General features: G+C 53.5%; 5 protein-coding genes across 5 annotated transcripts; 1 reads left to right on the top strand and 4 right to left on the bottom strand.

Moving 5' to 3' along the window:
* Positions 1 to 11: 11 nt before the first annotated feature.
* On the bottom strand, positions 12 to 4646 carry ATEG_03243 (putative ABC multidrug transporter; the record flags this gene model as incomplete). Its single annotated transcript, XM_001212421.1, has 4 exons — positions 12 to 671; positions 734 to 967; positions 1021 to 1965; positions 2016 to 4646. 4 exons carry the CDS (start codon positions 4644 to 4646, stop codon positions 12 to 14), a joined length of 4470 nt encoding a protein of 1489 aa, XP_001212421.1.
* Positions 4647 to 7106: 2460 nt separating this feature from the next.
* On the bottom strand, positions 7107 to 8578 carry ATEG_03242 (uncharacterized protein; the record flags this gene model as incomplete). The annotated part of the gene is made up of 3 exons (XM_001212420.1): positions 7107 to 7832; positions 7908 to 8226; positions 8298 to 8578. 3 exons carry the CDS (start codon positions 8576 to 8578, stop codon positions 7107 to 7109), a joined length of 1326 nt encoding a protein of 441 aa, XP_001212420.1.
* A 921-nt stretch (positions 8579 to 9499) lies between these two features.
* Positions 9500 to 11528, top strand: ATEG_03241 (gamma-glutamyltransferase family protein; the record flags this gene model as incomplete). The annotated part of the gene is made up of 4 exons (XM_001212419.1): positions 9500 to 9664; positions 9729 to 9747; positions 9834 to 10183; positions 10242 to 11528. The coding sequence occupies 4 exons, from the start codon at positions 9500 to 9502 to the stop codon at positions 11526 to 11528; spliced, it is 1821 nt and encodes a 606-aa protein (XP_001212419.1).
* Positions 11529 to 11980: 452 nt separating this feature from the next.
* ATEG_03240 (PE repeat family protein) lies at positions 11981 to 15805 on the bottom strand (the record flags this gene model as incomplete). Its single annotated transcript, XM_001212418.1, has 4 exons — positions 11981 to 14934; positions 14986 to 15312; positions 15405 to 15510; positions 15647 to 15805. The coding sequence occupies 4 exons, from the start codon at positions 15803 to 15805 to the stop codon at positions 11981 to 11983; spliced, it is 3546 nt and encodes a 1181-aa protein (XP_001212418.1).
* A 2213-nt stretch (positions 15806 to 18018) lies between these two features.
* On the bottom strand, positions 18019 to 19833 carry ATEG_03239 (MFS transporter; the record flags this gene model as incomplete). Its single annotated transcript, XM_001212417.1, has 2 exons — positions 18019 to 18318; positions 18382 to 19833. 2 exons carry the CDS (start codon positions 19831 to 19833, stop codon positions 18019 to 18021), a joined length of 1752 nt encoding a protein of 583 aa, XP_001212417.1.
* Positions 19834 to 21643: the final 1810 nt, after the last annotated feature.

Raw genomic sequence — 21643 nt, 5'->3', positions numbered from 1 at the left:
CCATAACCCGCTTAGGATGACTTCAGCTTCTTCCCCTTGGGCACACGCACAAGCCAGTAAAAGAAAATCGCTCCGGCGGTGTTGAACACAATATACGCCCACACGATGCCCAAGTCGCGCCAGCGGTTCTCGAAGTTCAGATTGACGTTTTTGAGGAACTGGTTTGTGCTGTCCATGGCGCAGAACTGGCAGTTCTCGGTACCGCCGCCCTTGGTGTCCGGGTTGACGAGATAGCCGCCGGCGGTTTCCATGTAGGAGGCCATGTACTGCGCGCACGTCTGGTTCTGCGGGGCGGCAAAGGAGAGCATCTCGGCAGGGGAGCAGTACATGGGGGCATTGGCCAGGGCGGTAGTCAGGAAACTGTTGACAATATAGGTGAAGGGACTGACACGGTACATGAAGATCCAGAACCGGGGCAAGGTGTCGGGACTGGCCAGGATGCCGCAGAATATGAAGCCCATTATGTTGCACAGCATGGAGACACCGCCAGCTGCTTGGTCGCTGTCCATGCCGGCAATGAACAAGTATGACGCGGAGGTGGCGTAGAGGAAACCCTCCCATATGACTAGGAAGGCTAGCATGCTGCGGGAGTTTAGGGCATCAGTGTAGAGCGCGTTGCGCCACACCCCCATAGGATAATACCAGACAAGAAAGGAACCGACGGCCATGAGCTGTGCGAGGCGTTAGTCTTTCTGCTGCGACAGCTGGATCGGAAGTGTATCGGGCGACTTACGGTGTTCCAGGCCAGCTCGACGAACAGATTGGACAGGATGAAGGACTGCCAGCAGTATGTCTTCGACTGACGTTCTCGTGCTTCATACAGAGTTCGCTGGGTGACGAACATCGGCATAATTTGCTGGATGAGCTGGACATAAATTATAAGGAACAGGAATGTTCCAAACATCTGGTTTTGCAGACCCTGAGCAGTGTTGTTGCTGTTGAAGAACGAGAAGCCGATGAAGAGAGCCTGCAAGAGATTAGCACAGGAGACGACCATGTTTCCTCAAGGGATTTACATACGCAGCCGAGGCAAAGCAGTATTTTGGAGTAGATATATGATGGGGTACGCCACATTTGCTGGAAAACTCGGAGAGTAACGAGGTAGGCCTGCGTCGTGAACGGGGCAGCAAACTCCTCATAGATTGATTTGTCGTTCGGGTCAACCACCGCGGAGGGATGATTGGCGAGCTCTCTGAGCCTTTCGAGCTCGCGATGGACTTCGCGGTACTCCTCACTCTCACGCCAAACGGTGGGCCAGTCAATATCGGACTTTGCACCCGGGGCCGCGCCGATGACTTCCAACATATGCTCGGCAGGGTTGACGCCGGGGGGACAGGGGGCGCCGCCCTTCCGGACAAAATAGTCCATGAGTATCTTCGAGTTCCGCCCGATCTCCCCGAAGTAGACAGTTTTACCGCCACTGGCTAGGAGAAGCAACCGGTCAAATCGCTGGAACAGCATGGCCGATGGCTGGTGGATGGTGCACAGAATGGCCTGACCGTTGTTCGTCAACTTTTCCATGAGATTGCAAATAGACCATGACGTCTGACTGTCTAAACCGGATGTAGGCTCATCAAGGAAAAGAAGTAGCTTCGGTCGTGCTGCGAGCTCGACGCCGATGGTAAGACGCTTTCGTTGTTCAACATTGAGACCTGAGCCAGGTACGCCGACGACAGCGTCCGCATACTCCTCCATACCCAAGAGATCGATAACAGTATCGACATAGTCTAATTTCTGCTGGTGCGTGTAGTGACTCGGCTGGCGGAGAAGGGCACTGAACTCGAGCGCCTCACGCACCGTGCATGTCGAGAGATGGAGATCTTGCTGCTGCACGTAGCCCGTTTTCCGTTGGAATGAGCCATCGCGTTGTCGCCCATCCACGAGCATGTCCCCGGTAATAACTCCGGTTGTCTTGCGGCTCGCAAGGACATCAAGAAGAGTCGTCTTTCCTGCACCGGAAACGCCCTGGGATCCTGTCAGTAGCAGCTCATACCAGGAGGCCCAAGTGCACCTACCATCAATGCTGTCAGCGAACCTGGCTTGATCCATCCATCTACATTATCAAGCAGGCGCTTCTGTTCTCCATTGGCAGTGATATCATAGCAGACGTTCTGCCAGTGGAACACCGCAGTCTGCTTCTCCACCTGAGAAAATTGCGCACTGGACTTTTCAGCCTTCTCACTGAATGGCGAGCCAGGCTCAGTCTGTTCTTCGTCGACTTGCTGCCGCCTGACCCGGTTGTGATGCATGTGGTTCCGACGGAAGACGAGGACCTCTCCTTTGGAACGCTCTCCAGTCACCAGTTCCGACCCGATCAGGTAAAACATGGTAAAGAAAACGGTGAATCCAACAAGGATACCGAAGTCTCGCCAGCGGTGACTCCACGCGTATTCGTAGGACTGTTCGAGGAAAGCATCTCCACTAACATTGGGTGACCCAGGGACCGAACCAACGGTGGAACAACTACGTCCCATGGGATCGACGTCTTCATAACCCGGGCCCGAGGGAACAAAGGATGAGCACGGCAAGTCCAGGCCATGGAGTTCGTTGACCATGATTGCCTCGAACGCGTACGAGATCGGGTTGATGTACTTGATCCACTTCGACCAGCCTAGGATATATGGAGTCGGAATCGCGAACCCAGTGTACAGAGAGAGCCCAAGATTGATAATGGCCACTGGGGCCAACGCCTGCGCGATAGTCTTGGTGATGGAGGCAAAAAACCGAAAGAACATGGACATACACATCAAGGTGGTGAATGCCGTGAGCAGATAAAAGAAAAAGGCCTCGGGTGTCCGACGAAGGTTCGCCATGAAGTAGATGACAATGTTGGAGCAGACACATGTGAGAATCTTGCTTGGGATATCCGTGACCGATGACGCGATGGCCTCTGCGCTTGGATGATACAAGGCATAGCGACTGTGCTTTTCCACAACACTCCGTTTCTCATAAAGGGCCATGATCTCTAACATACTTGAAAGGGCAGTCATCACGATCATCATGAACATGAGTGCTCCGCGTTGGGTTAATGACGCGGTGACCGGTTGTAGGTTATAGAAAACACTGGCGATAATCGTGAATTGAGCCAGGCTCAGCACCATGCTAAATATGCTCACCCCGGGGTCAGCCTTGAGTCGACGAAACTCTCTCCATATACAAAGTTGAATTTGTCGCCAGTAGGAGAGGGTATACGGGGACTTTTCCCGTTGTTTCGTAGATTTCTCGGATTTCCTTGCTTCCGCAAAGCGGCGCATATCGGCATTGTCAAACGGATGATCGACCGTATATCGTTGGATCTGATTCAACAAGTCCCTGCGCTCAGGGCTGTCTCTCCATCTTTGAGCAAACTCATCAGCCGTTCGCGGCACCAGATGTTCGTAGCCTGGTTTGACGACTCGTTCCGTCGGGCTCGTCATGGAAGTCAAAAAGTCTGGGGTCGTCTGAGACTCGGGACACTCGAAGCCGAGGGCCTCGAAGTAGGCTTTTGCCTCGTAGGCCCGACCGAAGTAGATTTGACGACCCTCATAGAGGACGATGACTTTATCAAAGAGCTCGTACGCCGCCTGCGGGGCTTGGTAGATCGCAACGCAAGAGGTCGTACCAAAAATATCGCTTTGCAGACGCAGGGTCTTGCAGAACTCGATAGCGTTGGCGCTATCCAGCCCTCGCGTGCTGTTATCCCAGCATTGCAAGGGAGCGTAGCTGAGGGCCGCCTCGGAAATGGTCACCCGTTTCCTCTCGCCTCCACTCACTCCACGCACGAAGTCATTGCCCACCCGGGTATCTTTGGTATGGCTGATGCCGAACATGGCCATAATGACATCTCGTAAGTGGGTTGCATATTCTTCCCGACTGAGACCACCGGGGATCGTACGGGGGGCGCGCGCCAGCGCCGCGAAGTACAGGGTCTCACCCACAGTGAGCATGGGGAAGTGCTGGTCGACTTCGGCCGTATAGATCGCCTCGCCCCGAAACCGGGTCATCATCTGCTTGGCGGTTATGCCATTATAATTAAGGAAGGTCTCTGGATCAACCTCCAGTCCCAGCGTGTCACCGGCAATGCTCTTCAAGAAGGTCGAGCAACCTGATCCAGGAGGACCTAGCACACAGAGCTGTTCCCCGGGCAGGACCAGCCCATCGAGCCCCTGAAGGATGTTGACCCGCGGTTTCTTAGTAATTCCCAGAAGATTGGCCAGGTTGGAGCCCAGCTTCAGGGCCGCGTTGCCCACACTCATCTGGTAGTCGGTCGCCGTGCCATAGCCGTGCACGTTGAGGTTGCGAAAGGCAAAACCGGCCATCCGCGGAGAGAGCCCCTCGGCCGTATATCGGATATTGTAGAAGGCTTTGGCCCAGTCGCGAGCTTTGAACTCTGGACTGTTGGGATTCAGGCACGTTTGGTTGTTCGGGTCGAATGGGGAGTCGCAGTCGGGGGATACAGATTGCGCCGTGAGGACTTGGGCTAGGTTGTGCACACCGGCTTCGTCCCACGGTAGGTCTCTCTTTGCACCTCTTGTGGCTCCCTTCACGGCTGAAGACCCCGTTGAATCGAACAGCTGCGTCTGGGAATCGATCGTGTCACTGGACGCGTGCATGTCGGACAGCCGGCTGCGCCAGCTGTTCTCCTTTGGTGGTAGAGGCAGCGTCATCGTGGCGGTGATTTATGATGGACCCATATACTTGTCGCTGAATTGGCACTTCTTACTGTCGTCACTGGTGGTTGTTGAGGCAGGATGAGCCCTGGACACCACGGGCCTGGACAACGAATCCTCTCGAGCGGTCCTTGAACTCCCTCCTCGCCAACCCACGCGCGTTGAGATTCAGTCTTTGATGGGAGATGTCACGGGGTTTCAATAATTATCGTCAATAGACGTCAGATTGCACTCCAAAATTGCCGAAATCAGGGGGGAAGAAGCAAAGCAGAAGAAGGGGCGATGGCCTAGATCGGCAGCCCCTATAGCTATAAAGTCGGCAATGGGAGGAAGGGGCAGATGGGCTACAACAAACAAATCGCGGATCCCTTGCCGGGCATCAGATCCTCGCTGGGAGCTCGTCAACAGTCATGTCCGGCGTGTTTGCCCCGAAGCATGCCTTTTTCCAGAAAAGAAAACAACTGAGGTCATGGCTGGAGCCGGCAGCCAGTCAGAACCTGATTCTGGACGATTCTCTGGCCAACCCTCGCCTTGGTTGAGAGAATGTGACATTCCTGCAATGCGAAAAAACATGGACGTCCGACCTGCATCGCCTCTGTTGGTTGTTGTAGCACAGGGAGCGGCGATCGTGTCTCGGCTGATGTTCGTTCTTCTTCCCGACGCAAGGGCGAGGCCACTAGTGGAATGGCCGGGTCTCCGAGGCTGAGGCGATCGAATGCATCATTCTGATGTATCTTGTTTCTGCCCGCAGTCAGAGAGAACGAGAGAGAGAGAGAGAGAGAGAGAGAGAGAGAGAGAGAGGCTGGAGCCTCGCGTTGAGTGTCTGGTGGTTGGATTCAGCCCCCTACTACTAGTAATACAACAACCACTCGACACCGTACATAAGGGCGTCGGGGCATCCCAACCTTTCTCGCCTGGCTTACTCTTGCAGGGACAGACAGTTGCATGTGAGCCTAGCGCATCTCTGTTGTTGCTCTCGCCCCTCGCGCGGTTTCGTCGCGGATGCTTCTCGTTAGCGGAGAAGAACTGGCAAGTAGATGACCCGGGAGTAGTTAATCCATTATTCACGGCTCAGGACACCATGGACATCACGTAGAGGAATGTCATCAGCTACTACACATAGAAATTGCCACAAGTTTTTCCAAGCTATGCATAGGAAGACAGTCTACAATATGATTCAGTATCTGCACCGGTTGGACGATACGCCGTTGCCCGTCCAAGAAGCCACAGCGTTGACCAAATGATGTGCTTTGAAACAGATGTCTAGTAGTAGTGGCGAGAATACATACAGGATGGCACGACGATATGGATCAATCCAGGAAACCAAGACTAAAGCCGACTCCAGATCAGATGACTCAAAGCAGTCTGGACTGGACTGCCTTCAAGCCATGCTCGCAGAGCGCCACTTACATACATCCCTTCCGGGACTCGGACACCATCATATCCGAATGTGAATACTAACACCCACCGCAGGCACTTGTTTTGATGCCCCGTGCATGGCCTGGTTAACCATCTTAAACCGTGTCGCAGGAACGTTGGCCTCCGTGGAACTCCGTATTCAGAGTATGCGCAGCTCATCGGAGACAACCACATCCGAAGTGTCAATGTCCAGAGGATGTGTTGACCACCGGCGTATGAATGTACGGTGATGGTATGTGTAAGCAGTGTCTGGGTAGAGTCCTGTCCAACCCCGAATGAATGATCGACTATACATATCCCGGCATTCAGTCTCAGAGGGCTGACTGCGAGCATGTTGGTACCTGCGAACACAATTCGATCCTCGTAAAGGTTCGAGAAAGCACCACGCAAGGGAGAAGGCCAAAAGGAGCAGGGGTTTGCCCATCCGAGCCACGCAGAATTCGAGGCTTATGCAGTAGGATGATCAACCGGTGGTTTGGTTCTGTGCATGGCTGGGGTCTCTGGTCTTACCCAGGCCAGCGGTGTTGGTGCATACTTTGTCTCACAACCTAGTGTCTACTGAGTAGCCCATGGACAAGAGTTCGTGGTGTTAGCTGAGATGCTGATGTGATATCTCAGCTGCATCACACTCTCACTGCCGTTCAAGTGTTGGCAGGGATACAAGCCTCTGGAATGGACAATGTGGTCTAACAGACAAGTGTAATGTAGGCAGATTCTTGGTCGTCATGATTCTCTCTCTGGTATTTGTAGAGGTATGTAAGCAGCCTTGAACTCTCCATTCCTTCCAGCATGCATATCCACCATTCGGATTTGAGCTATGGACTAGGATACTCCCATGCAACTCCGTCTCCAGAGCATTGACTAACTCGCTCAGCGGTCTCGATCTTGAGTAGGCAGAATTCTGGAGAAGGAATAATGTACGTACTGCGTACTACAGACAAATTTCACCGAGTTCTGACCATTTCTCACCAAGGACCCGACTCGGCTGCTGCATACTACCGTAGCAATGATCTATGCATCGGGTTGACTTGCACATGATCATAAGTCGACCATCTCGTGTTTTGCGGGAATGACCCTCCAACACCACCCGCACCAGCTTCGATGGAGTCCCTCTTCTTCTCGGCCCAGATACTGACCGGTGTCCCGTTCGTCCTCATGTTCCACGACACACGCCCCCACTGTAACGCGCTTTTTGGCCTTTTGCTTCACGCGGCCTCCGATCCCGATAATCTCCTGGCGGTAGTATCCGGGCTCTTCCTCCTCGCGGCTTTCCAATCGATCACTGGGGTGGTTGTGCGAGTCCGAATGCCCGTCGCCGCCGAGCCGGTGACCAAATCCTACATGCGGGTGGTCCGGCGAGCTGCTGGCCGACTCGTCCGCCTCGCATTCCACCTCCAGCTCGATTTCTTGGGCGGCGAGACAGTCTCTCCCCCGTCCGCACTTGACTCCCTGACAACCCTCACCAATCCCAGTCCCAAGCCCACCCAGATATGTACTGTAACGAGTGCGCCATGTCCATACGCGACGGTAGGTGGTATCATTGCTCCGTAATTTCTGTCCACATTGATGACAAAGCCACACGGCCGTCTGACACGAGCATGGAGAGCGGAGAAACGCGGGCGCGGTAAAGCTGTCGACCCGGTTGGACGGGTCGGATGGGGTGGGAGTGAGGAGGTCGGCGAGGGGCGCTGTCCGACAAGTGGTACAAAGGCGACGGATACGATTCTTAAACACGTTGCTCGTTACGGGCTTCGCGATACAGTTCTAGACGCATGGGCTTCAGTATGTAACGTGCCAAGACATGTAGGTGCAGCGTAGATCTGAAACCTGGGTACATACGCGACACACAACTTTGGAGCAACCCCGACATTCGGCGACCATGTCGCGCGCGCATTTCGCGACTTTTCCACGGGTCAGGCGGCCTGACGACGTCGCACCCTGGCTTAACAGCTGGATGACGGACTTGACGCTGTCTGGAATCGCTGCACCGCTACCCAACAGATCCGACAGCGTCTCGATGTATTCATTTTCACAACGCAAGGTTTGTTTCGCCAGCTGTTGGCGATAGGGAGCTAAATTTGCGTGGAATTGGCGGCAAGTTCGAGATAGTGCGTGCAGTGTATTCAAGTCCACCGATCGTGCAATTTCCTTGACAATTCTAGAACTCCGACGTTAGCACACAGTACTGAACCAGGACCAATAATGGCCTGGTCCGCGAGTGTTGCATACGGATAGCAGCTCAAGGCAGCTGAGAAAGCGGTTTGACTCGGAGGCGTCTGCTGAGTAGGAGAGGGAGAAGGGTTGCGGGTTGCATCAGTAGAAGGGGGATTCGCGTCATTCGTCGCCATATCAGCATCGGCGGAGCGAGTCGACAGACCGAGTGTGGTCCCCATTAACTTAGACAAGGAACTTTTTCTCGGCTCTGCAAAACGATGAAGAAGTGCATCCTGCGAGACAGAGAAGTGATGATTATCGAACGCATCCTGATCGAGGTCCACGAACACGACCATCGTGGCGTTCGAAGCAAGCGGAGAAGGAGATCCACACAGAGCTTATGTAGAGTCGCAGGATCAGTGAGGTAGCGAGAGTATTAAACAGAACGAATTGAAAAACACAGCCCTGAAGACAGAATGCTTCAGCATGGATCTTTCATGCTCTTATACGAAAATCCTGAAGATCACGGCCTCTATACGGAGCTCCGTGGGATGATACGGCTAGCAATGATCCTCCTCCGTCTTCGGCGTGGGACCGGAGGACCACAGCGGTGATTCGTCTCGGGGATGGAGATGCCGACGTCGGCACCAGACGGGTCTGATGGGTCTTTGGATTGTCTCTGGGACTGTGCCTGGGTCTGAGGGAAGTTGATTCAGCGGGGAGCGTCCACTTTGACGACAGAGAGGGGAACTTCGATCTTATCGCCGTCGTCAGCTTGATCTGATTAAGTCATGTGATGCCAAAGTCCCGCTGAGGTAAGCAACCTCTCAGATCACGGAAGTGCTAGTCCCAATTGGGAAATAAGTCACCTGACTTTATTCTCCAACTCTCCCCGCGCTCTCTCCACACTGCCATCAGAGGCGTCAACACCTCTCTGTTTTTCTCTTCGTGCTGATGCAATCCCTTTGGCATGTGGAACATTTCTCTCCCCTTCAACTATCTCCAATGGCGCTCCTACAGGGCTGCCACAGACTATGGACACCTCCCGGCCGATAGACGATAGCGTTATCTCCCCCAGCGGACATCGCCGAGGCAATCAGTGGGGTAAGTATGGGAAGAGTTGGAGCACCCTATATATCCCGCTCAGTGTCTCCCTCCCCCTCGCCCCACTAGCTGTCAAGAGATAGTCGTCTTGACTCACCCTCTCCCACTGCTTCTTCCTCTTCACTATTCCTACTGCATCGTCCGGGACTCTGTCAGTTCGTATCTCAGCCAGCATGCCTCTGAATTCAAAGGCCGTCTACGCCAAACTGAACCCGGACTTTGTTCCGTTCAGCAGTCGGAGAAGCACGGTCCATAGTACCAAGGGGATCGTCTCGTGTACCCAGCCGTTAGCCGCTGCAGCAGGTCAGAAGATTCTCCAGGAAGGCGGAAATGCCGCGGTATGTTTCGAAGCCACCAGACTTGCTAACTCGGCTTGAATGTACTGACCCCGTCTTTAAACAGGATGCTGCTGTTGCAGTAGGTATGTACCCAGTTTAATCACCACTACCACCAGACCAATACACCGAGTATCAAAGAGAAATAAGACTAAGTCTGAGCGATTCGCAGCCGCCGCCTTGAACATGACCGAACCGGGCTCAACCGGTATTGGAGGAGACATGTTTTGTCTCTACTACGATGCTAAGACCAAAAAGGTCCATTCGCTGAATGGCTCTGGTCGATACCCCGCCAATGCCACGCTGGAAACCGTGAGAAAGGACTTGAACGTCGGTCCCAACGACGCAGGCAGCATTCCTATGAAGAGTGTCCTGGCGGTGACGACCCCCGGTGCAGCTGCGGGATGGGTCGATACCGTCGAAAAGTTTGGCAGCGGAAAGCTGTCTCTAGAGCAGATCCTTCGGCCAGCTATCGAACTGGGCGAGGAGGGATTTGCCGTGTCCGAGCTGTCGTCCTATTATGTGAGTTGACGCTTTGATCCCATCTGCTGACTACGGATTTTCTCACAATATCCCCTAGTGGCACCAAAGCGAAAACCGCATTCGCGAGGCGTCGCCCAATGGCCACGAGATGCTCAAATCAGACCCCAAGGCCAAGGATGGCGTCCGACCCCCTCTGGCCGGCGAGATCATGAGGAACCCCACACTCGCCCAGACATTCCGGACTCTTGCTGCGGAGGGCAAAAAGGGTTTCTACGAGGGCCGGGTTGCCGAAGAGATCGTCAAGGTGGTGCAGGATCTCGGGGGATATCTGACCTTGGAGGACCTGAAGTACCACGCCGAAGTTGGAAGCCAAGATACGGAGGCGATCTCTCTAAAATTTACCGGCCAGAACATCGCCGAAAACCAGACCGCTGGCACCGACAATGAGACAAACCAAGGAGTTGAGATCTGGGAGCACCCGCCGAACGGACAGGGAATTGTGGCGCTCATGGCCCTAGGTATCTTAGAAGAACTCGAGCGCGCAGGCAAGATCCCGAAGTTCTCTCCCGACCAGCACAACTCCGCCGAGTACCTCCATGCTGTGATTGAGAGTCTGCGGATTGCTTTTGCGGATGCCTCGTGGTGGGTCACGGACCCTGACGTGGAAAAGGTCCCCTCCCAAGAGCTGATCTCGCGTGCCTATCTGGCCGAGCGCGCCAAACTGTTTAATCCCAACAAGGCCACCGATATCTTGGACCACGGCAGCCCCGCCCATAACCACTGCGACACCGTCTACTTCGCAGTTACGGACAAGGACGGCAACGGTGCCTCCTTCATCAACAGCAACTACGAAGGATTCGGCACCGCCATTGTCCCTAAAGGCTGTGGTTTCACACTGCAGAACCGCGGCGCCAATTTCTCTCTCACTCCGGGCCACCCAAATGCCTTGGCCCCGCGCAAGCGCCCCTACCACACCATCATCCCGGCTCTCATCACCAACGTGTCGGACGGCTCGCTGCACTCGGTGTACGGGGTGATGGGCGGGTTCATGCAACCTCAGGGCCATGTGCAGGTGCTGCTCAACATGCTTGCCTTTGGCTATCACCCTCAGGCCGCGCTGGATTCTCCCCGCATCTGTATTGCCGCTGGCTCTCCGGAGATTGGCAAGCCCCTCGACCGCAATGTGTACGTGGAAGAAGGGATCAGCGAGCAGGCCATTGAAGGTCTAAAGAGACTGGGACATAAAGTTCAGGTCTTGACTGGCTGGCAGAGAGGCATGTTTGGGCGAGGCCAGATCATCCGTTGCCATTACGACAACGGGAAGCTCGTATACAGTGCCGGAAGCGATCCCCGAGGTGATGGAATGGCTATCCCGGTGGTATGATAGAATATGATGGGCATTGTCTACGGCTGTATTCAGTGTTGTTTTATACTCGGTGCAAATCCCGCAGAATGTCAGTGTTCGACCTTCACAAATAATAGATTGCAAACATAGTCTTACACAAGTCCGCCCAATGGATCATAATTCATAATGAAGAAGGATAATGAAATCAATGGAGAGGCGACCGAAAATGAAAAGCAAAGAGACCAACATTGAAAACGTATTGGATAAACACATGTAGTTGAAGTTCATTTAAAAAAAAAAAATAACACCATCTCTTCTATGCTTCCTTCTCATGCAAACGTAACGTCCATTGATGCAAAGTCCAACCCTTGTCAGGAAAAAAAAAAAAAAACCGAAACGCAAAACAAACTAAAAGAACAAGGGGGGGAATACAATGAATATATAGCACGTAATGAAGAGTCTGACGGCAATGGAACAGTGATCTCTCACCATCAATGGGCCACTATGGCCGACTTGAAAATGTTCTTCAACTTGGTTCCCGCGCTGGGAGAAGGCTCCCGCCTATGCCGATGGTGACGATGGCGCCCCTCGCCGCTGTGACGGTGGCGACGACTCTCAGGCGATTCTTCTTTCGCCTTTGCTTGCTCATCTTCGGATGTCCGTCGGGACTTTCGCGCCTCCCGACGCTTTTCTTCTTCATGGCGGGATCCGCTGGAGCGTTCGCTGGACCCCCTTCCTTCATGCGAGTGACGATGGCCGTGCGAATGACTAGTAGATGATCTCCGACGTTCAACAACGTTGGCGGCGGCCTTCGCACCGTTGATCTTCAACAAGGGCCCGTTCGTGTCCGATTCACCCGCCGTCATGTATCTCAGGAATGCGCGGGGTTTCGGTGCTGATGTCGTTGCCGATCCTTGTTTCGAAGAAGAAGAGGCTGGAGCTCCCTTCAGATCTCGGCCTCGGTCACGGCTGCCTGAGTGCTCTGAGCTCCGGTGACGTGTCTTCACGGGGACTGTATCATTATCTTTTGAAGACCGTCGTCTGGACCGCTCATGTTCTCGACGCTCCTTCTCTTTCTCCAAGGATAGTTGTTCCCTTTCCTTCTCTCTCCGACGTTTCTCTTCCTGAATTAACTTCTCCCTGTGTTGCCGCTTCGCCTCTTCCAAGGCTTTGGCCCACCGGTTTGTTAAGATGCCACGGTCACTCTTCTGTCGTTGTAATTGCAGGGACCGACGCTCTTCAGAGGATACCTTGGAGTGACGTCGTTCGCTCTCTATGCCGGGAGACCGTCTCTTTCGCCTCCTAGAACCAGAAGCAGGTGCTACACCTCCTTGGGCCTCTTCAGCAACATCCTCCCCTCTCGGGAGATCTTCGGGGATCGGTTCTGCAGGAATAGGCTCATCAGGTGCGACTCCTTCCTCAATGGGCTCCACAGAGGGCTCTTCAGGTAGCGGCAATTCTTCTGCAGGGGCAGCCGGTTCATCAGCTATGGCACATTCGCCATCTGGAGTGGGCTCTTCCAGGGTTTGCTCCGGCTCTGCAGCAGGTTCCTCAGCTGGAGTAGGGGGTTCTTCAGCTGGGGCAGGAGGCTCTTCAGCTGGGGCAGGAGGCTCTTCAGCTGGGGCAGATGGTTCTTCAGCTGGGGCAGGTGGTTCGACGGGAGCAGGGGTTTCTTCGGTTGGGCTGGGGTCCTCGGACGGAGCAGGTTCCTCAGCAGCAGGAGGGGCCTCAACAGGCGCAGACTCATCAGAAGGGGCCGCTTCGTCAGTTGCTACGGGTTCTTCAACGTCTGCTGCTTCCCCAGCAGGGGCACCTGGTTCTTCCTCTATAGCGCGTTCGGCATCTGGCGTGGGCTCTTCTGCGGGTGCGGGAGTCTCGGACGGCGTAGGCTCCTCCTTAGCAGGAGGCTCTTCCGCAGGGGCCGGTCCATCCTCTGGAGTCTCGGCCGGAGCGGCTTCTTCGGGTTGAGGTTGGGGAGCCTCATCTGCCTCATTTGCTGCAGGTGTTTCTTCTGCTGGGGCTTCAGGGTCGGCAATCTCCTTAGGCGGTTCTTCAGCCGGCGACGACTCCTCAGCTGCAGACTCTGGTTGCGCTGCTTCCTCTGCTGGAGGGGTTTCATCCTTTGCTTCCGGCGCTTCCTGTTCATCAGGTGATTCTTCGGTAGTTTCTTCGGCAGAAGGGATTGTCTCGGGCTCAACCGCCTTGTCACCGGCATCAGCCACTGCAGGGGCTTCCACACCAGAAGGCCCAGCGTCTGCTTCACCACCAGCTGGGGCTTCCTCCGTTGCTGGTTCAACAGGTGCAGGCTCTTGGGATGGCTCTGCCTTATCCTGAGCTCCTTCATCCGGAGAAGGCTCTTCGGGCACTGGCGCTTCCGCTGACACCTCTTCGGTTGCCTCTGCTGGTTTATCGACAGAGGTCTCCTCTGGATCACCTTCGACGGGCTCTGCGACTGCATCTTCTCCAGATACCGGTTCTGGGGCGGCTGAAGGTTCTTCCGATGTATTTTCGGCGGCTGCTTCTGGAGCAGATTCTGTCTCTGCCGGAGCTTCCACTGCATCTGCCTCAGCAGGGCCGTCGCCAGGAGACTGCTCAGGAGCATGTTCCTCGGCAGCGCCTTCGCCTGGTGTTTCTTCCTTTGAAGCTTCCTGCAACCCTTCTTCCCCAGCGGCTGTTTCAGGTTTGCAGTCCTGAACAGAGTCGTCCCCGGGCGCGGCATCTGCTGTAGGTTCAGGCTCATTACTAGGAGCGGTTGGTGTTGCCGCGTCTTCTGTTGAAGCGTTTTGCTCTTCGGAAACCGTTTCCGCCTGGTCCTTCTCTTCATCGTTGGAAGGATTGTCGGCCTGTTGAGGCTCATCTTCCCCCGATGTGTTCGCTGCTGGGGCAGGTTCAGGATCCTCCTTGTCATTCACCGTCTCTTTGGACGTCTCCTCAGGAGGCGTTTCGGGTGTGTCCTCGGCGGCGGCTTCTGGCGGACTAGGCTGGGGATCAGCTGGCTCGGCTCCAGGGTCTTCGGCAGCAGGGCTTTCGGGTTCCGCAAGAGGGGAGTCGGATTCTTGTGTCTCAGCTGCCTTGGGTTCTTCCGCCGTGACATCGTTTGCTGATACTTCTGCAGCTGGGGCTTCCGGTGCCTCTGGAGCCTCTGGAGCTTCTGGAGGCGCATCACCCCCCACTGTCCCTTGTTCATCAGAGGCAGAGGTCTCGTCATTCGTTTCAGCGGCAGGTTCGCCAGCCACATCAGAGTCTTGTTGTGGGCTGTCAGTGACAGCATCGGGAGTGGCATCTGATGTTCCCGCTCCATTGTCAACATCAATGAGTTCCTTCTCCTTGGCGGCTTCTTCTTCCTCCACTTTTGCATCTTCGGCCGCTTGTCTTTCGGCCTCTGCCTTTTCGGCTTCAACCTTGTCAATTTCTGCACTAGGATCACATTCTGGAAAGTCATCCTCTGAGTGTAAGGTTAGTTGACTTTGTGAACTGACGTGTTTCATTAGCATACCGTTACTAGGTGCTTCAGTGTGGTCTACTGCTGTTTCAGAGTCTCCAGCGTCTGGAGTCTGTGCAGGCTCTGTATTTTCAGCCGGAGTCTCTGCTGGGTTTTCGGCTGGGGTCTCTGCTGGGGTCTCTGCTGGGGTCTCTGCTGGATTCTCGGTGGTTTGTTCTTCTGCGGCCGGTTCGTCCGACTTGTCTGGATTTTCATCCTCTGGCTTCTGCGCAGAATCGTCCGTTTCGGGGGCAGCGTTCTCTCCTCCATCCTTTGATTCTGCGGGCGCGTCGGCAGGGGTCTCTGCAGGATCAGGAGGGGCTGTGGTGGCTTCAGAAGAACCTACAGAAGTTTTTAGTATATACAAACTTCAACCGCATAGGATAATGATAGAATGTCTCATGGCAGTAAGACAAAACAAGACGTGAACATACCTTCAGCATCCGGAGACGACGATGTGTCAGCAGGGGAAGAGGTGGAGCTTTCCTCGGGGTTGTCGGCTGGGGGAGAGGCTTCTTCTGCCGCGGGAGGGTTGTTGTCCTGATTCTTTTCGGGTGTCAGAGGATCCGAATCAAGAGAAGTAACGGGATATAATGAGGATTTCAAAGAATGACGATCGAAGGTCTGATAATGAATTTCAATAGATTGATATTCATACGCGGGGAGCTGGGCATACTGGATCGGGTGGCCCATTTTCCCCAGATGCAACCGCCGATTCCGGGGCGGGATCGGCCGAAGGGTTGTTCTCTAGGTTGGAGAATTGATTGTTGTTCACGGGATTTCGTTTGGCGTTGTTATTGTTCTTCTTCTTGCTACTCTTTTTGTTTTTGGCCATGGCATCGAATCAACCGTATCGTATCGGACCTTCGTCGTTGCGGTCGTGGAATGAGGAGGGGAATATAAACTCGACGGAAGCAAGTATAACGGGAGATAGTCGGGCTTCGGACAGGGGTTGTGGTACGTGGAATAAGCAATAATAGAAGGGAATCCAGGAAAGAAACGGAATAGAATGGAACGCAAAAGGGGGAGAGATGTGAAGGGTCAGGTTTGAGTGGGATGAGAGGACGGAAGGGCAAGGAAGAAGCAGCAGATGTCCGTCTGTCCGGCCAACCGTTCTCAATGATCAACGTGAGGCGACGTATCGCAGCCTCTTGTCTACCCAGCGGGATGGGATCATATCGAGCTGCAGTTCGGGGCTCGGGCTGGGAACGTCATTCACGAACTGCCCAACGGCATCGGCGTTGATTGGGCCACGTCTCATGCGGTCCAATAGTTCCGGTGGACAGGGCTAGGGAAGAGAAGTCTCCGCCCCCGACACCATCACTGGACCGCACGACGACCATGGCGGGGAGGCTGCCGTCTATAGCAAAAGCTTGCAGTAGCAAAACAGTGGCGGGGGCCCAAGAGGAGCAGACGATCCTGACAGGCAAGCACCATCGCAGAGAAAATTGGGTACAATCTGGATACTAGTTAGTGAGTGGGGGTGGTGCCACCGATCACTCCAAATTAGGTCTTGGGTTTCTTTTGCTTTGTTTTCCACCCTGGCTGGTGCGTGTCCGGCCACGCTTCATGTTCGTGGAAAGCCGGGATGGGAGGCAAAAAGAAGCCATCAACGTGGATTGTGGTGGGACGGCTCCAGAGGATGCCATGTCAGCTATTGCAAAAGTTGTTGGTCAGGCCACGATGAACCGATCGACCTGATATGGCTGCCCTGCTATTTTTGTCAGTAACCCAGGTGCCTTGCCATCAAGACATTCTGGACGCAAGCACAGTGACAATAACGACTGCCAGAAGATGAACATGGTAGATCAGTAGGGGGTAGGAATTGAAGAGCTGTATCGGCCTCTCATCATGAAGGCGGATTTCTGCCCAACGCCTGTTACGGCCAGCCGCAGCAAATCGGCTGCATCTGGCGTGGAGTTGAGACTGGGTCCCCAGCCCTCGGACTAAATTGGACACCATCACTGGGATTACGGGAGCAACCGTGCATCGGAGGGAAGTTGTGCAGCCAGCACGATGCGTCGAGGGTCTAACCGGAAAGAAAAGGGAGACACCATGAGACCCAGTTGTGGTTGAAGGAGAGAGACCGAGTGTGAGGGAGAAAGACAAGAAGAGAGGGAAAACAAAGTCAGGTGCCGATCACTGGACCCGTCCAAATCGGTTAGATGGTGTATTGGTATTACGGTAATACCCCACCAACAATCCAGCGGATTACCGAGTTTGTATGGCCAGACGAAATTATGATACACTCCATACCTCCCGTCTTCATTCCAGTCCATTCTCCTGGCAGATCAATGGATCGTACTACTGTAGAGCGTGGAAGCAGAAAAGAAGATTGAAGATTGAAAAAGCAAAAAACCCATCAACCCAACGCAGTTACCCATGAACGGATCGCTGCGTTCCAGGAGGGGGGAAAAAAAGTGAGGCGGGCATGCTGTTCTGGCAGTCGGTGAGTGGCTGCTGGAGACGCAGACCCATCTTGTCCATCTCCAGGTGGCTTCCATCCCTGCCATCGCCTATCTTCCGCTGTACTCCGTCAGACGGATCTGCGGACCCCTAATCCATAAATACAACCGACTCCAATCATGATAGATACAAGTAGATCTTGGGACCGGTACAGCCGTGCCTGGTGGCATTGACACTACAAAAGGCGATTGGCGCCATACGCGACAGTGGCCGTGGGACTTTGCCAACAAAACAAACGAGAGCGATCCACCTAGTGCTGAACTGGTCGTTCCTTGACACTACTCCATACGTCTTCGCACTAACCAAGTCAATATGAAGCAGGGTAGGCGCTCATCGGCTCTACGGGGTAGACGATGTATCGACTCGATCAGCCAGACGTCATGGATGAAAAATCACAAGTGTGCAAACGAAAGACAGCTGTTGCTATTAATGGCCAAAGAGTGTCGCATAACCGCTATGTACAATATGCCGAATCGTAAAGCATGAAGGCCGGCCAATGTCTGAAGAAGAATCTTTTTCGGGCCTTGTTAACACCATCATCACTCAAGTCGTAAATCCCAACAAACGCAACGTCTAGCGTAATCAGTTGCGCAATGCTGCATCCATGGATTTCCTCCAACGTGGTCCAAACACTTTCATGATAATCAATACCGAGCTGCTGGCAAAAGCAGCGAGGCCTAGAATTGTAAAGAGCCAGCCGTTTCCAATGGCATCGATGATCGGAGCAGTGACAAAGGACCCGACGCAGGAAAAGATGTTCCGCATGAAGTTATTCAGCGCGACCCCCGACGACGATTTCCTTGGCATGAACTCGGTCAACATCGTGGTCACCATACTAAAGATCAGCATAGACCCAACCCCGAAGAAGACATTGGCGACCATCTACACAATGAGCATGATTAGCAGGCTTTTAGTACATGTGACATGTGGTGTACAAAATCTTACCGGTGCTAGCCAGTAGACGCCCTTATCTGCAGTCCAACCATACCAAATCAGTGCGGCGGGATAGAGTGTCGCTCCAAGCCAGGCATTCTCACGCATTCGGTCTTCCGGACGATAGATAAGCTTGCCGTGTTCGTCATATCTTTCTGCCTTTCTGGCCTCCCGTTGCATGATATTGTCCATCCAGCGGCCTCCAAACAAACTCGCAACAATATATCCCACCGAGTTGGGAATATAGAGCAGACCGACGATGAGCGTACTGTAGTTGTACGGATCACTTCCGAACGTATGTTCAATACTGACATTCAACACATAGAGCGATCCGAAAGTGATGCTTGCATAATATACCGTCAACAGCACGGGAGGGAATCGCAGGTAAAGAACGATCTTCAAAGGATCGATAAACACCATCTTGAGATGTTTCAACCATCTTGCCGTAAAGCTGACGATCTGGCGTGAGGAGACTCGGCTAAGTCGCTGTCCAAGGGGTTCTTGCGGCTCATCATTCGTGAGAGGTGCGGGTGCTGGCTCTTTGTGGACAACGAGGGTCTCTGGAAGGGCCAGAAAGATGAAAACAAGGGCTATCCCTCCATAGATAGCCGAGAACCATAACGTGCTCCTCCATCCCCATTCTTGGGCGAGAGCACCTCCAACGATAGGAGCAAATAAGGGGCCACACAAAGGTCCGAGATAGAAGATACCCATAGCACGTCCCCGTTCATGCGGGTCCCAAAGGTCTGCAATGGTCCCGGCACCGACGGCTTGCACTGACGCTGATGCCCCACCGCTCAACATTCGCATCACAATGAGCATGGCTATCGAATCCGAAATGGCGCTGAGGATGTTGAAAATGGTGACGAGGCAGAAGGACACCAAATATATGGTCCGACGGCCCAGCCTTTCGCTGAAAGATGACCACCACAGCGGAAAGATGGACATGCTCAACATGTACAAGGAAATGGACAGGTTTGTTATGGTGGTAGTTGTATCGAGATCCTTGGATACTTGGGAAAGGGACGCTAGACGTAGGAAACCAGATAAGCATGAGTACTGGGGTCCGGGGAGAGTCAACTTACGGAAAAAGATCGAACTGCCCATGGGGGCCGTGATGGCAGCCACGGCAACTATGAATGTGATGAACCATTTCTTCTTTCTGGAATAGGCCTTCGGATTGTCAACCTCTGCCAGCAGCGTGAACTGACCGAAAAGCCCTCTACGCTTCAGTCTCGGTACCATTATCGGCGGATCATATTCCGGGTCCTCTGAGAGGGAGTGGTTTGGAATCCCAACGTCCTTCTCATCCATCACTGGTGGTAGGTCCGATTCCTGGGATATGCGATCAAGATTGTTGTGGACCTCTGATCCTTTGCCTGTGGATGATGATACAGATGTCGGTCGACCATACTCCGGAGGGAATTCCGGTGATTTTGATTCTGAGATGGTATCTTTCTCCATAATTCTTGGCGATAAGATCTGGAGGGACGTTCCTCGGAAGGTTTATTGATATGGACCGATGTTTAGGTCACTATATCCAGGATACAGGTGACCAAAGATGGGATGAGTCGATGAGTTGCTTGTGCATCAAGGACGTCAAGCGACGGTGGTACACCGTGTAAGAAAGTGGTTATCGAGGAGACAATCGAGTCCAGAATACCAAGAGTGTAAGAAGATAAACAACAACTGGTGCCAGTAAGGTGACTATCACGCGTCGAATTGAAGCGAACTCGGGATTAAGAGTCCTGATAAGCAGAGCATCCACGGACGATCATGGAGGGGCACTCTACACCTTCCTTCTCTCAAGTAAGAGTGAACAAGAAAGAACGGAGAGCGAAGGTTGGTACTGTGTAGGTAGTGAGGGCAGGTATAGCCTTGGGGCGCTCTTCCCTAGGCGCAGAATCCGAGTCTCTTGACAGTCACAATCTTGGGGGAAGCGTAGAGAGAGACTGGTGTCATGGATGATGATCATATTACAAGAATAATCCTTCTAGTATCTCCCCACTTTTCTCCAGGGCCGGTTAAGTCATTTGCTAAAATCGCTTCCCAATCATGAGTGCATCCCGAACAAGCGCTGGACTGGTTGATAGGCCAGTCAGAAATACTTCGGATATTAACCCGAGTCCTTCGGAACCCACTGTGGACTTCGGTTATCAGTTGGTCGAGTCCGAGGTGTTGTCATGGAGAGGGTGATCCAATCTCTCATCGTTATCGCGACAACTGTATAGCACCTCATTGTAGCGAGGACTTCTACCCCTTAATGGAGCCAACAGGTCCAGATAGAGACGGCTGGGGAAGTTGGGGTCCTTTCAAAAGATTGGTACTGCGGTGCCGATTCATCCGGTTTCCCCAGTTGGAGGGCGGGCAGTTCCGTCCATCATCCACTTTACCGAGGTCAAGCTTTGGCCTAGGTCGACTTTTTCTCTGAAACAAGTCTTCAAAATCGAAGAGAAGAATCACATACACGGTTGATTACGACACCGGTCCCTAGAAGCGTTGAGGACATATCGGCTATGAACTATGAATGCTCGAACTGGGCGAATCGGCCCGACAGTATTCTAGGCGCTGAAAAAGAGCCGAGCCCTAAATACTAGCCCAATCGTGGACACCTGGTATGTGGAAGGGCAATGGGTGAACTTGCTAGTTCTTCGCTTCCTAAGAGCTAAATGAGTGTTTTTCGCTCTGCGTCGAACTGCGCATTCATGCTACGGGCGTTTACTAATTTGAATACCCACGAGTGACATAGGTTTCTCCCTTCGGTCTTCAGCTTTGACTTCGATGTGAACCTCCGTCAGACCAGAATGACACAGGTTCTTGGATGTGTTGTCAGCCAGAAAGACCCATCGGTCACATTCTCATCAATTTGCAACATACTGATATTTGAGCGTGTGTCAATTGTTTTTGTGAACATGGCAAGACAGGGGAAACGAGAACCTTTGCAAGCATGCTCGACCTCATTGAATTTGCTGTCCCATACGCTGGGCTGGTTACACTGCCGGAACGGTATATCGATACGGATCGGATACTGATTGCACTTTATGCGGGATACACCAACTATAACATGGCAGCAATACACATCCAGCGGGTATGTCCAGCTTAATGGACCTCGCACCCTGCTTAGCCAGTTAATGTCTCTGATTCCACTCACCCAGCGCATTATAGTCTGCTCATTAGGTCCGTGGAGGAGCGGCTTCGTCGGCCGCGCGGAGGCCACCAACCCCGCATTGTTCGGAACCGATCCTGGACAGCAGCTGAGTCGGGCCAACTCCGC

The sequence above is a fragment of the Aspergillus terreus genome, genomic scaffold (genome assembly GCF_000149615.1).
Source record: "Aspergillus terreus NIH2624 scaffold_4 genomic scaffold, whole genome shotgun sequence".
Classification (NCBI taxonomy): Eukaryota; Fungi; Ascomycota; class Eurotiomycetes; order Eurotiales; family Aspergillaceae; genus Aspergillus; species Aspergillus terreus.
The sequence above is the reverse complement of the archived record's forward strand: the minus strand, read 5'-3'. Positions and strand labels throughout refer to the sequence as shown.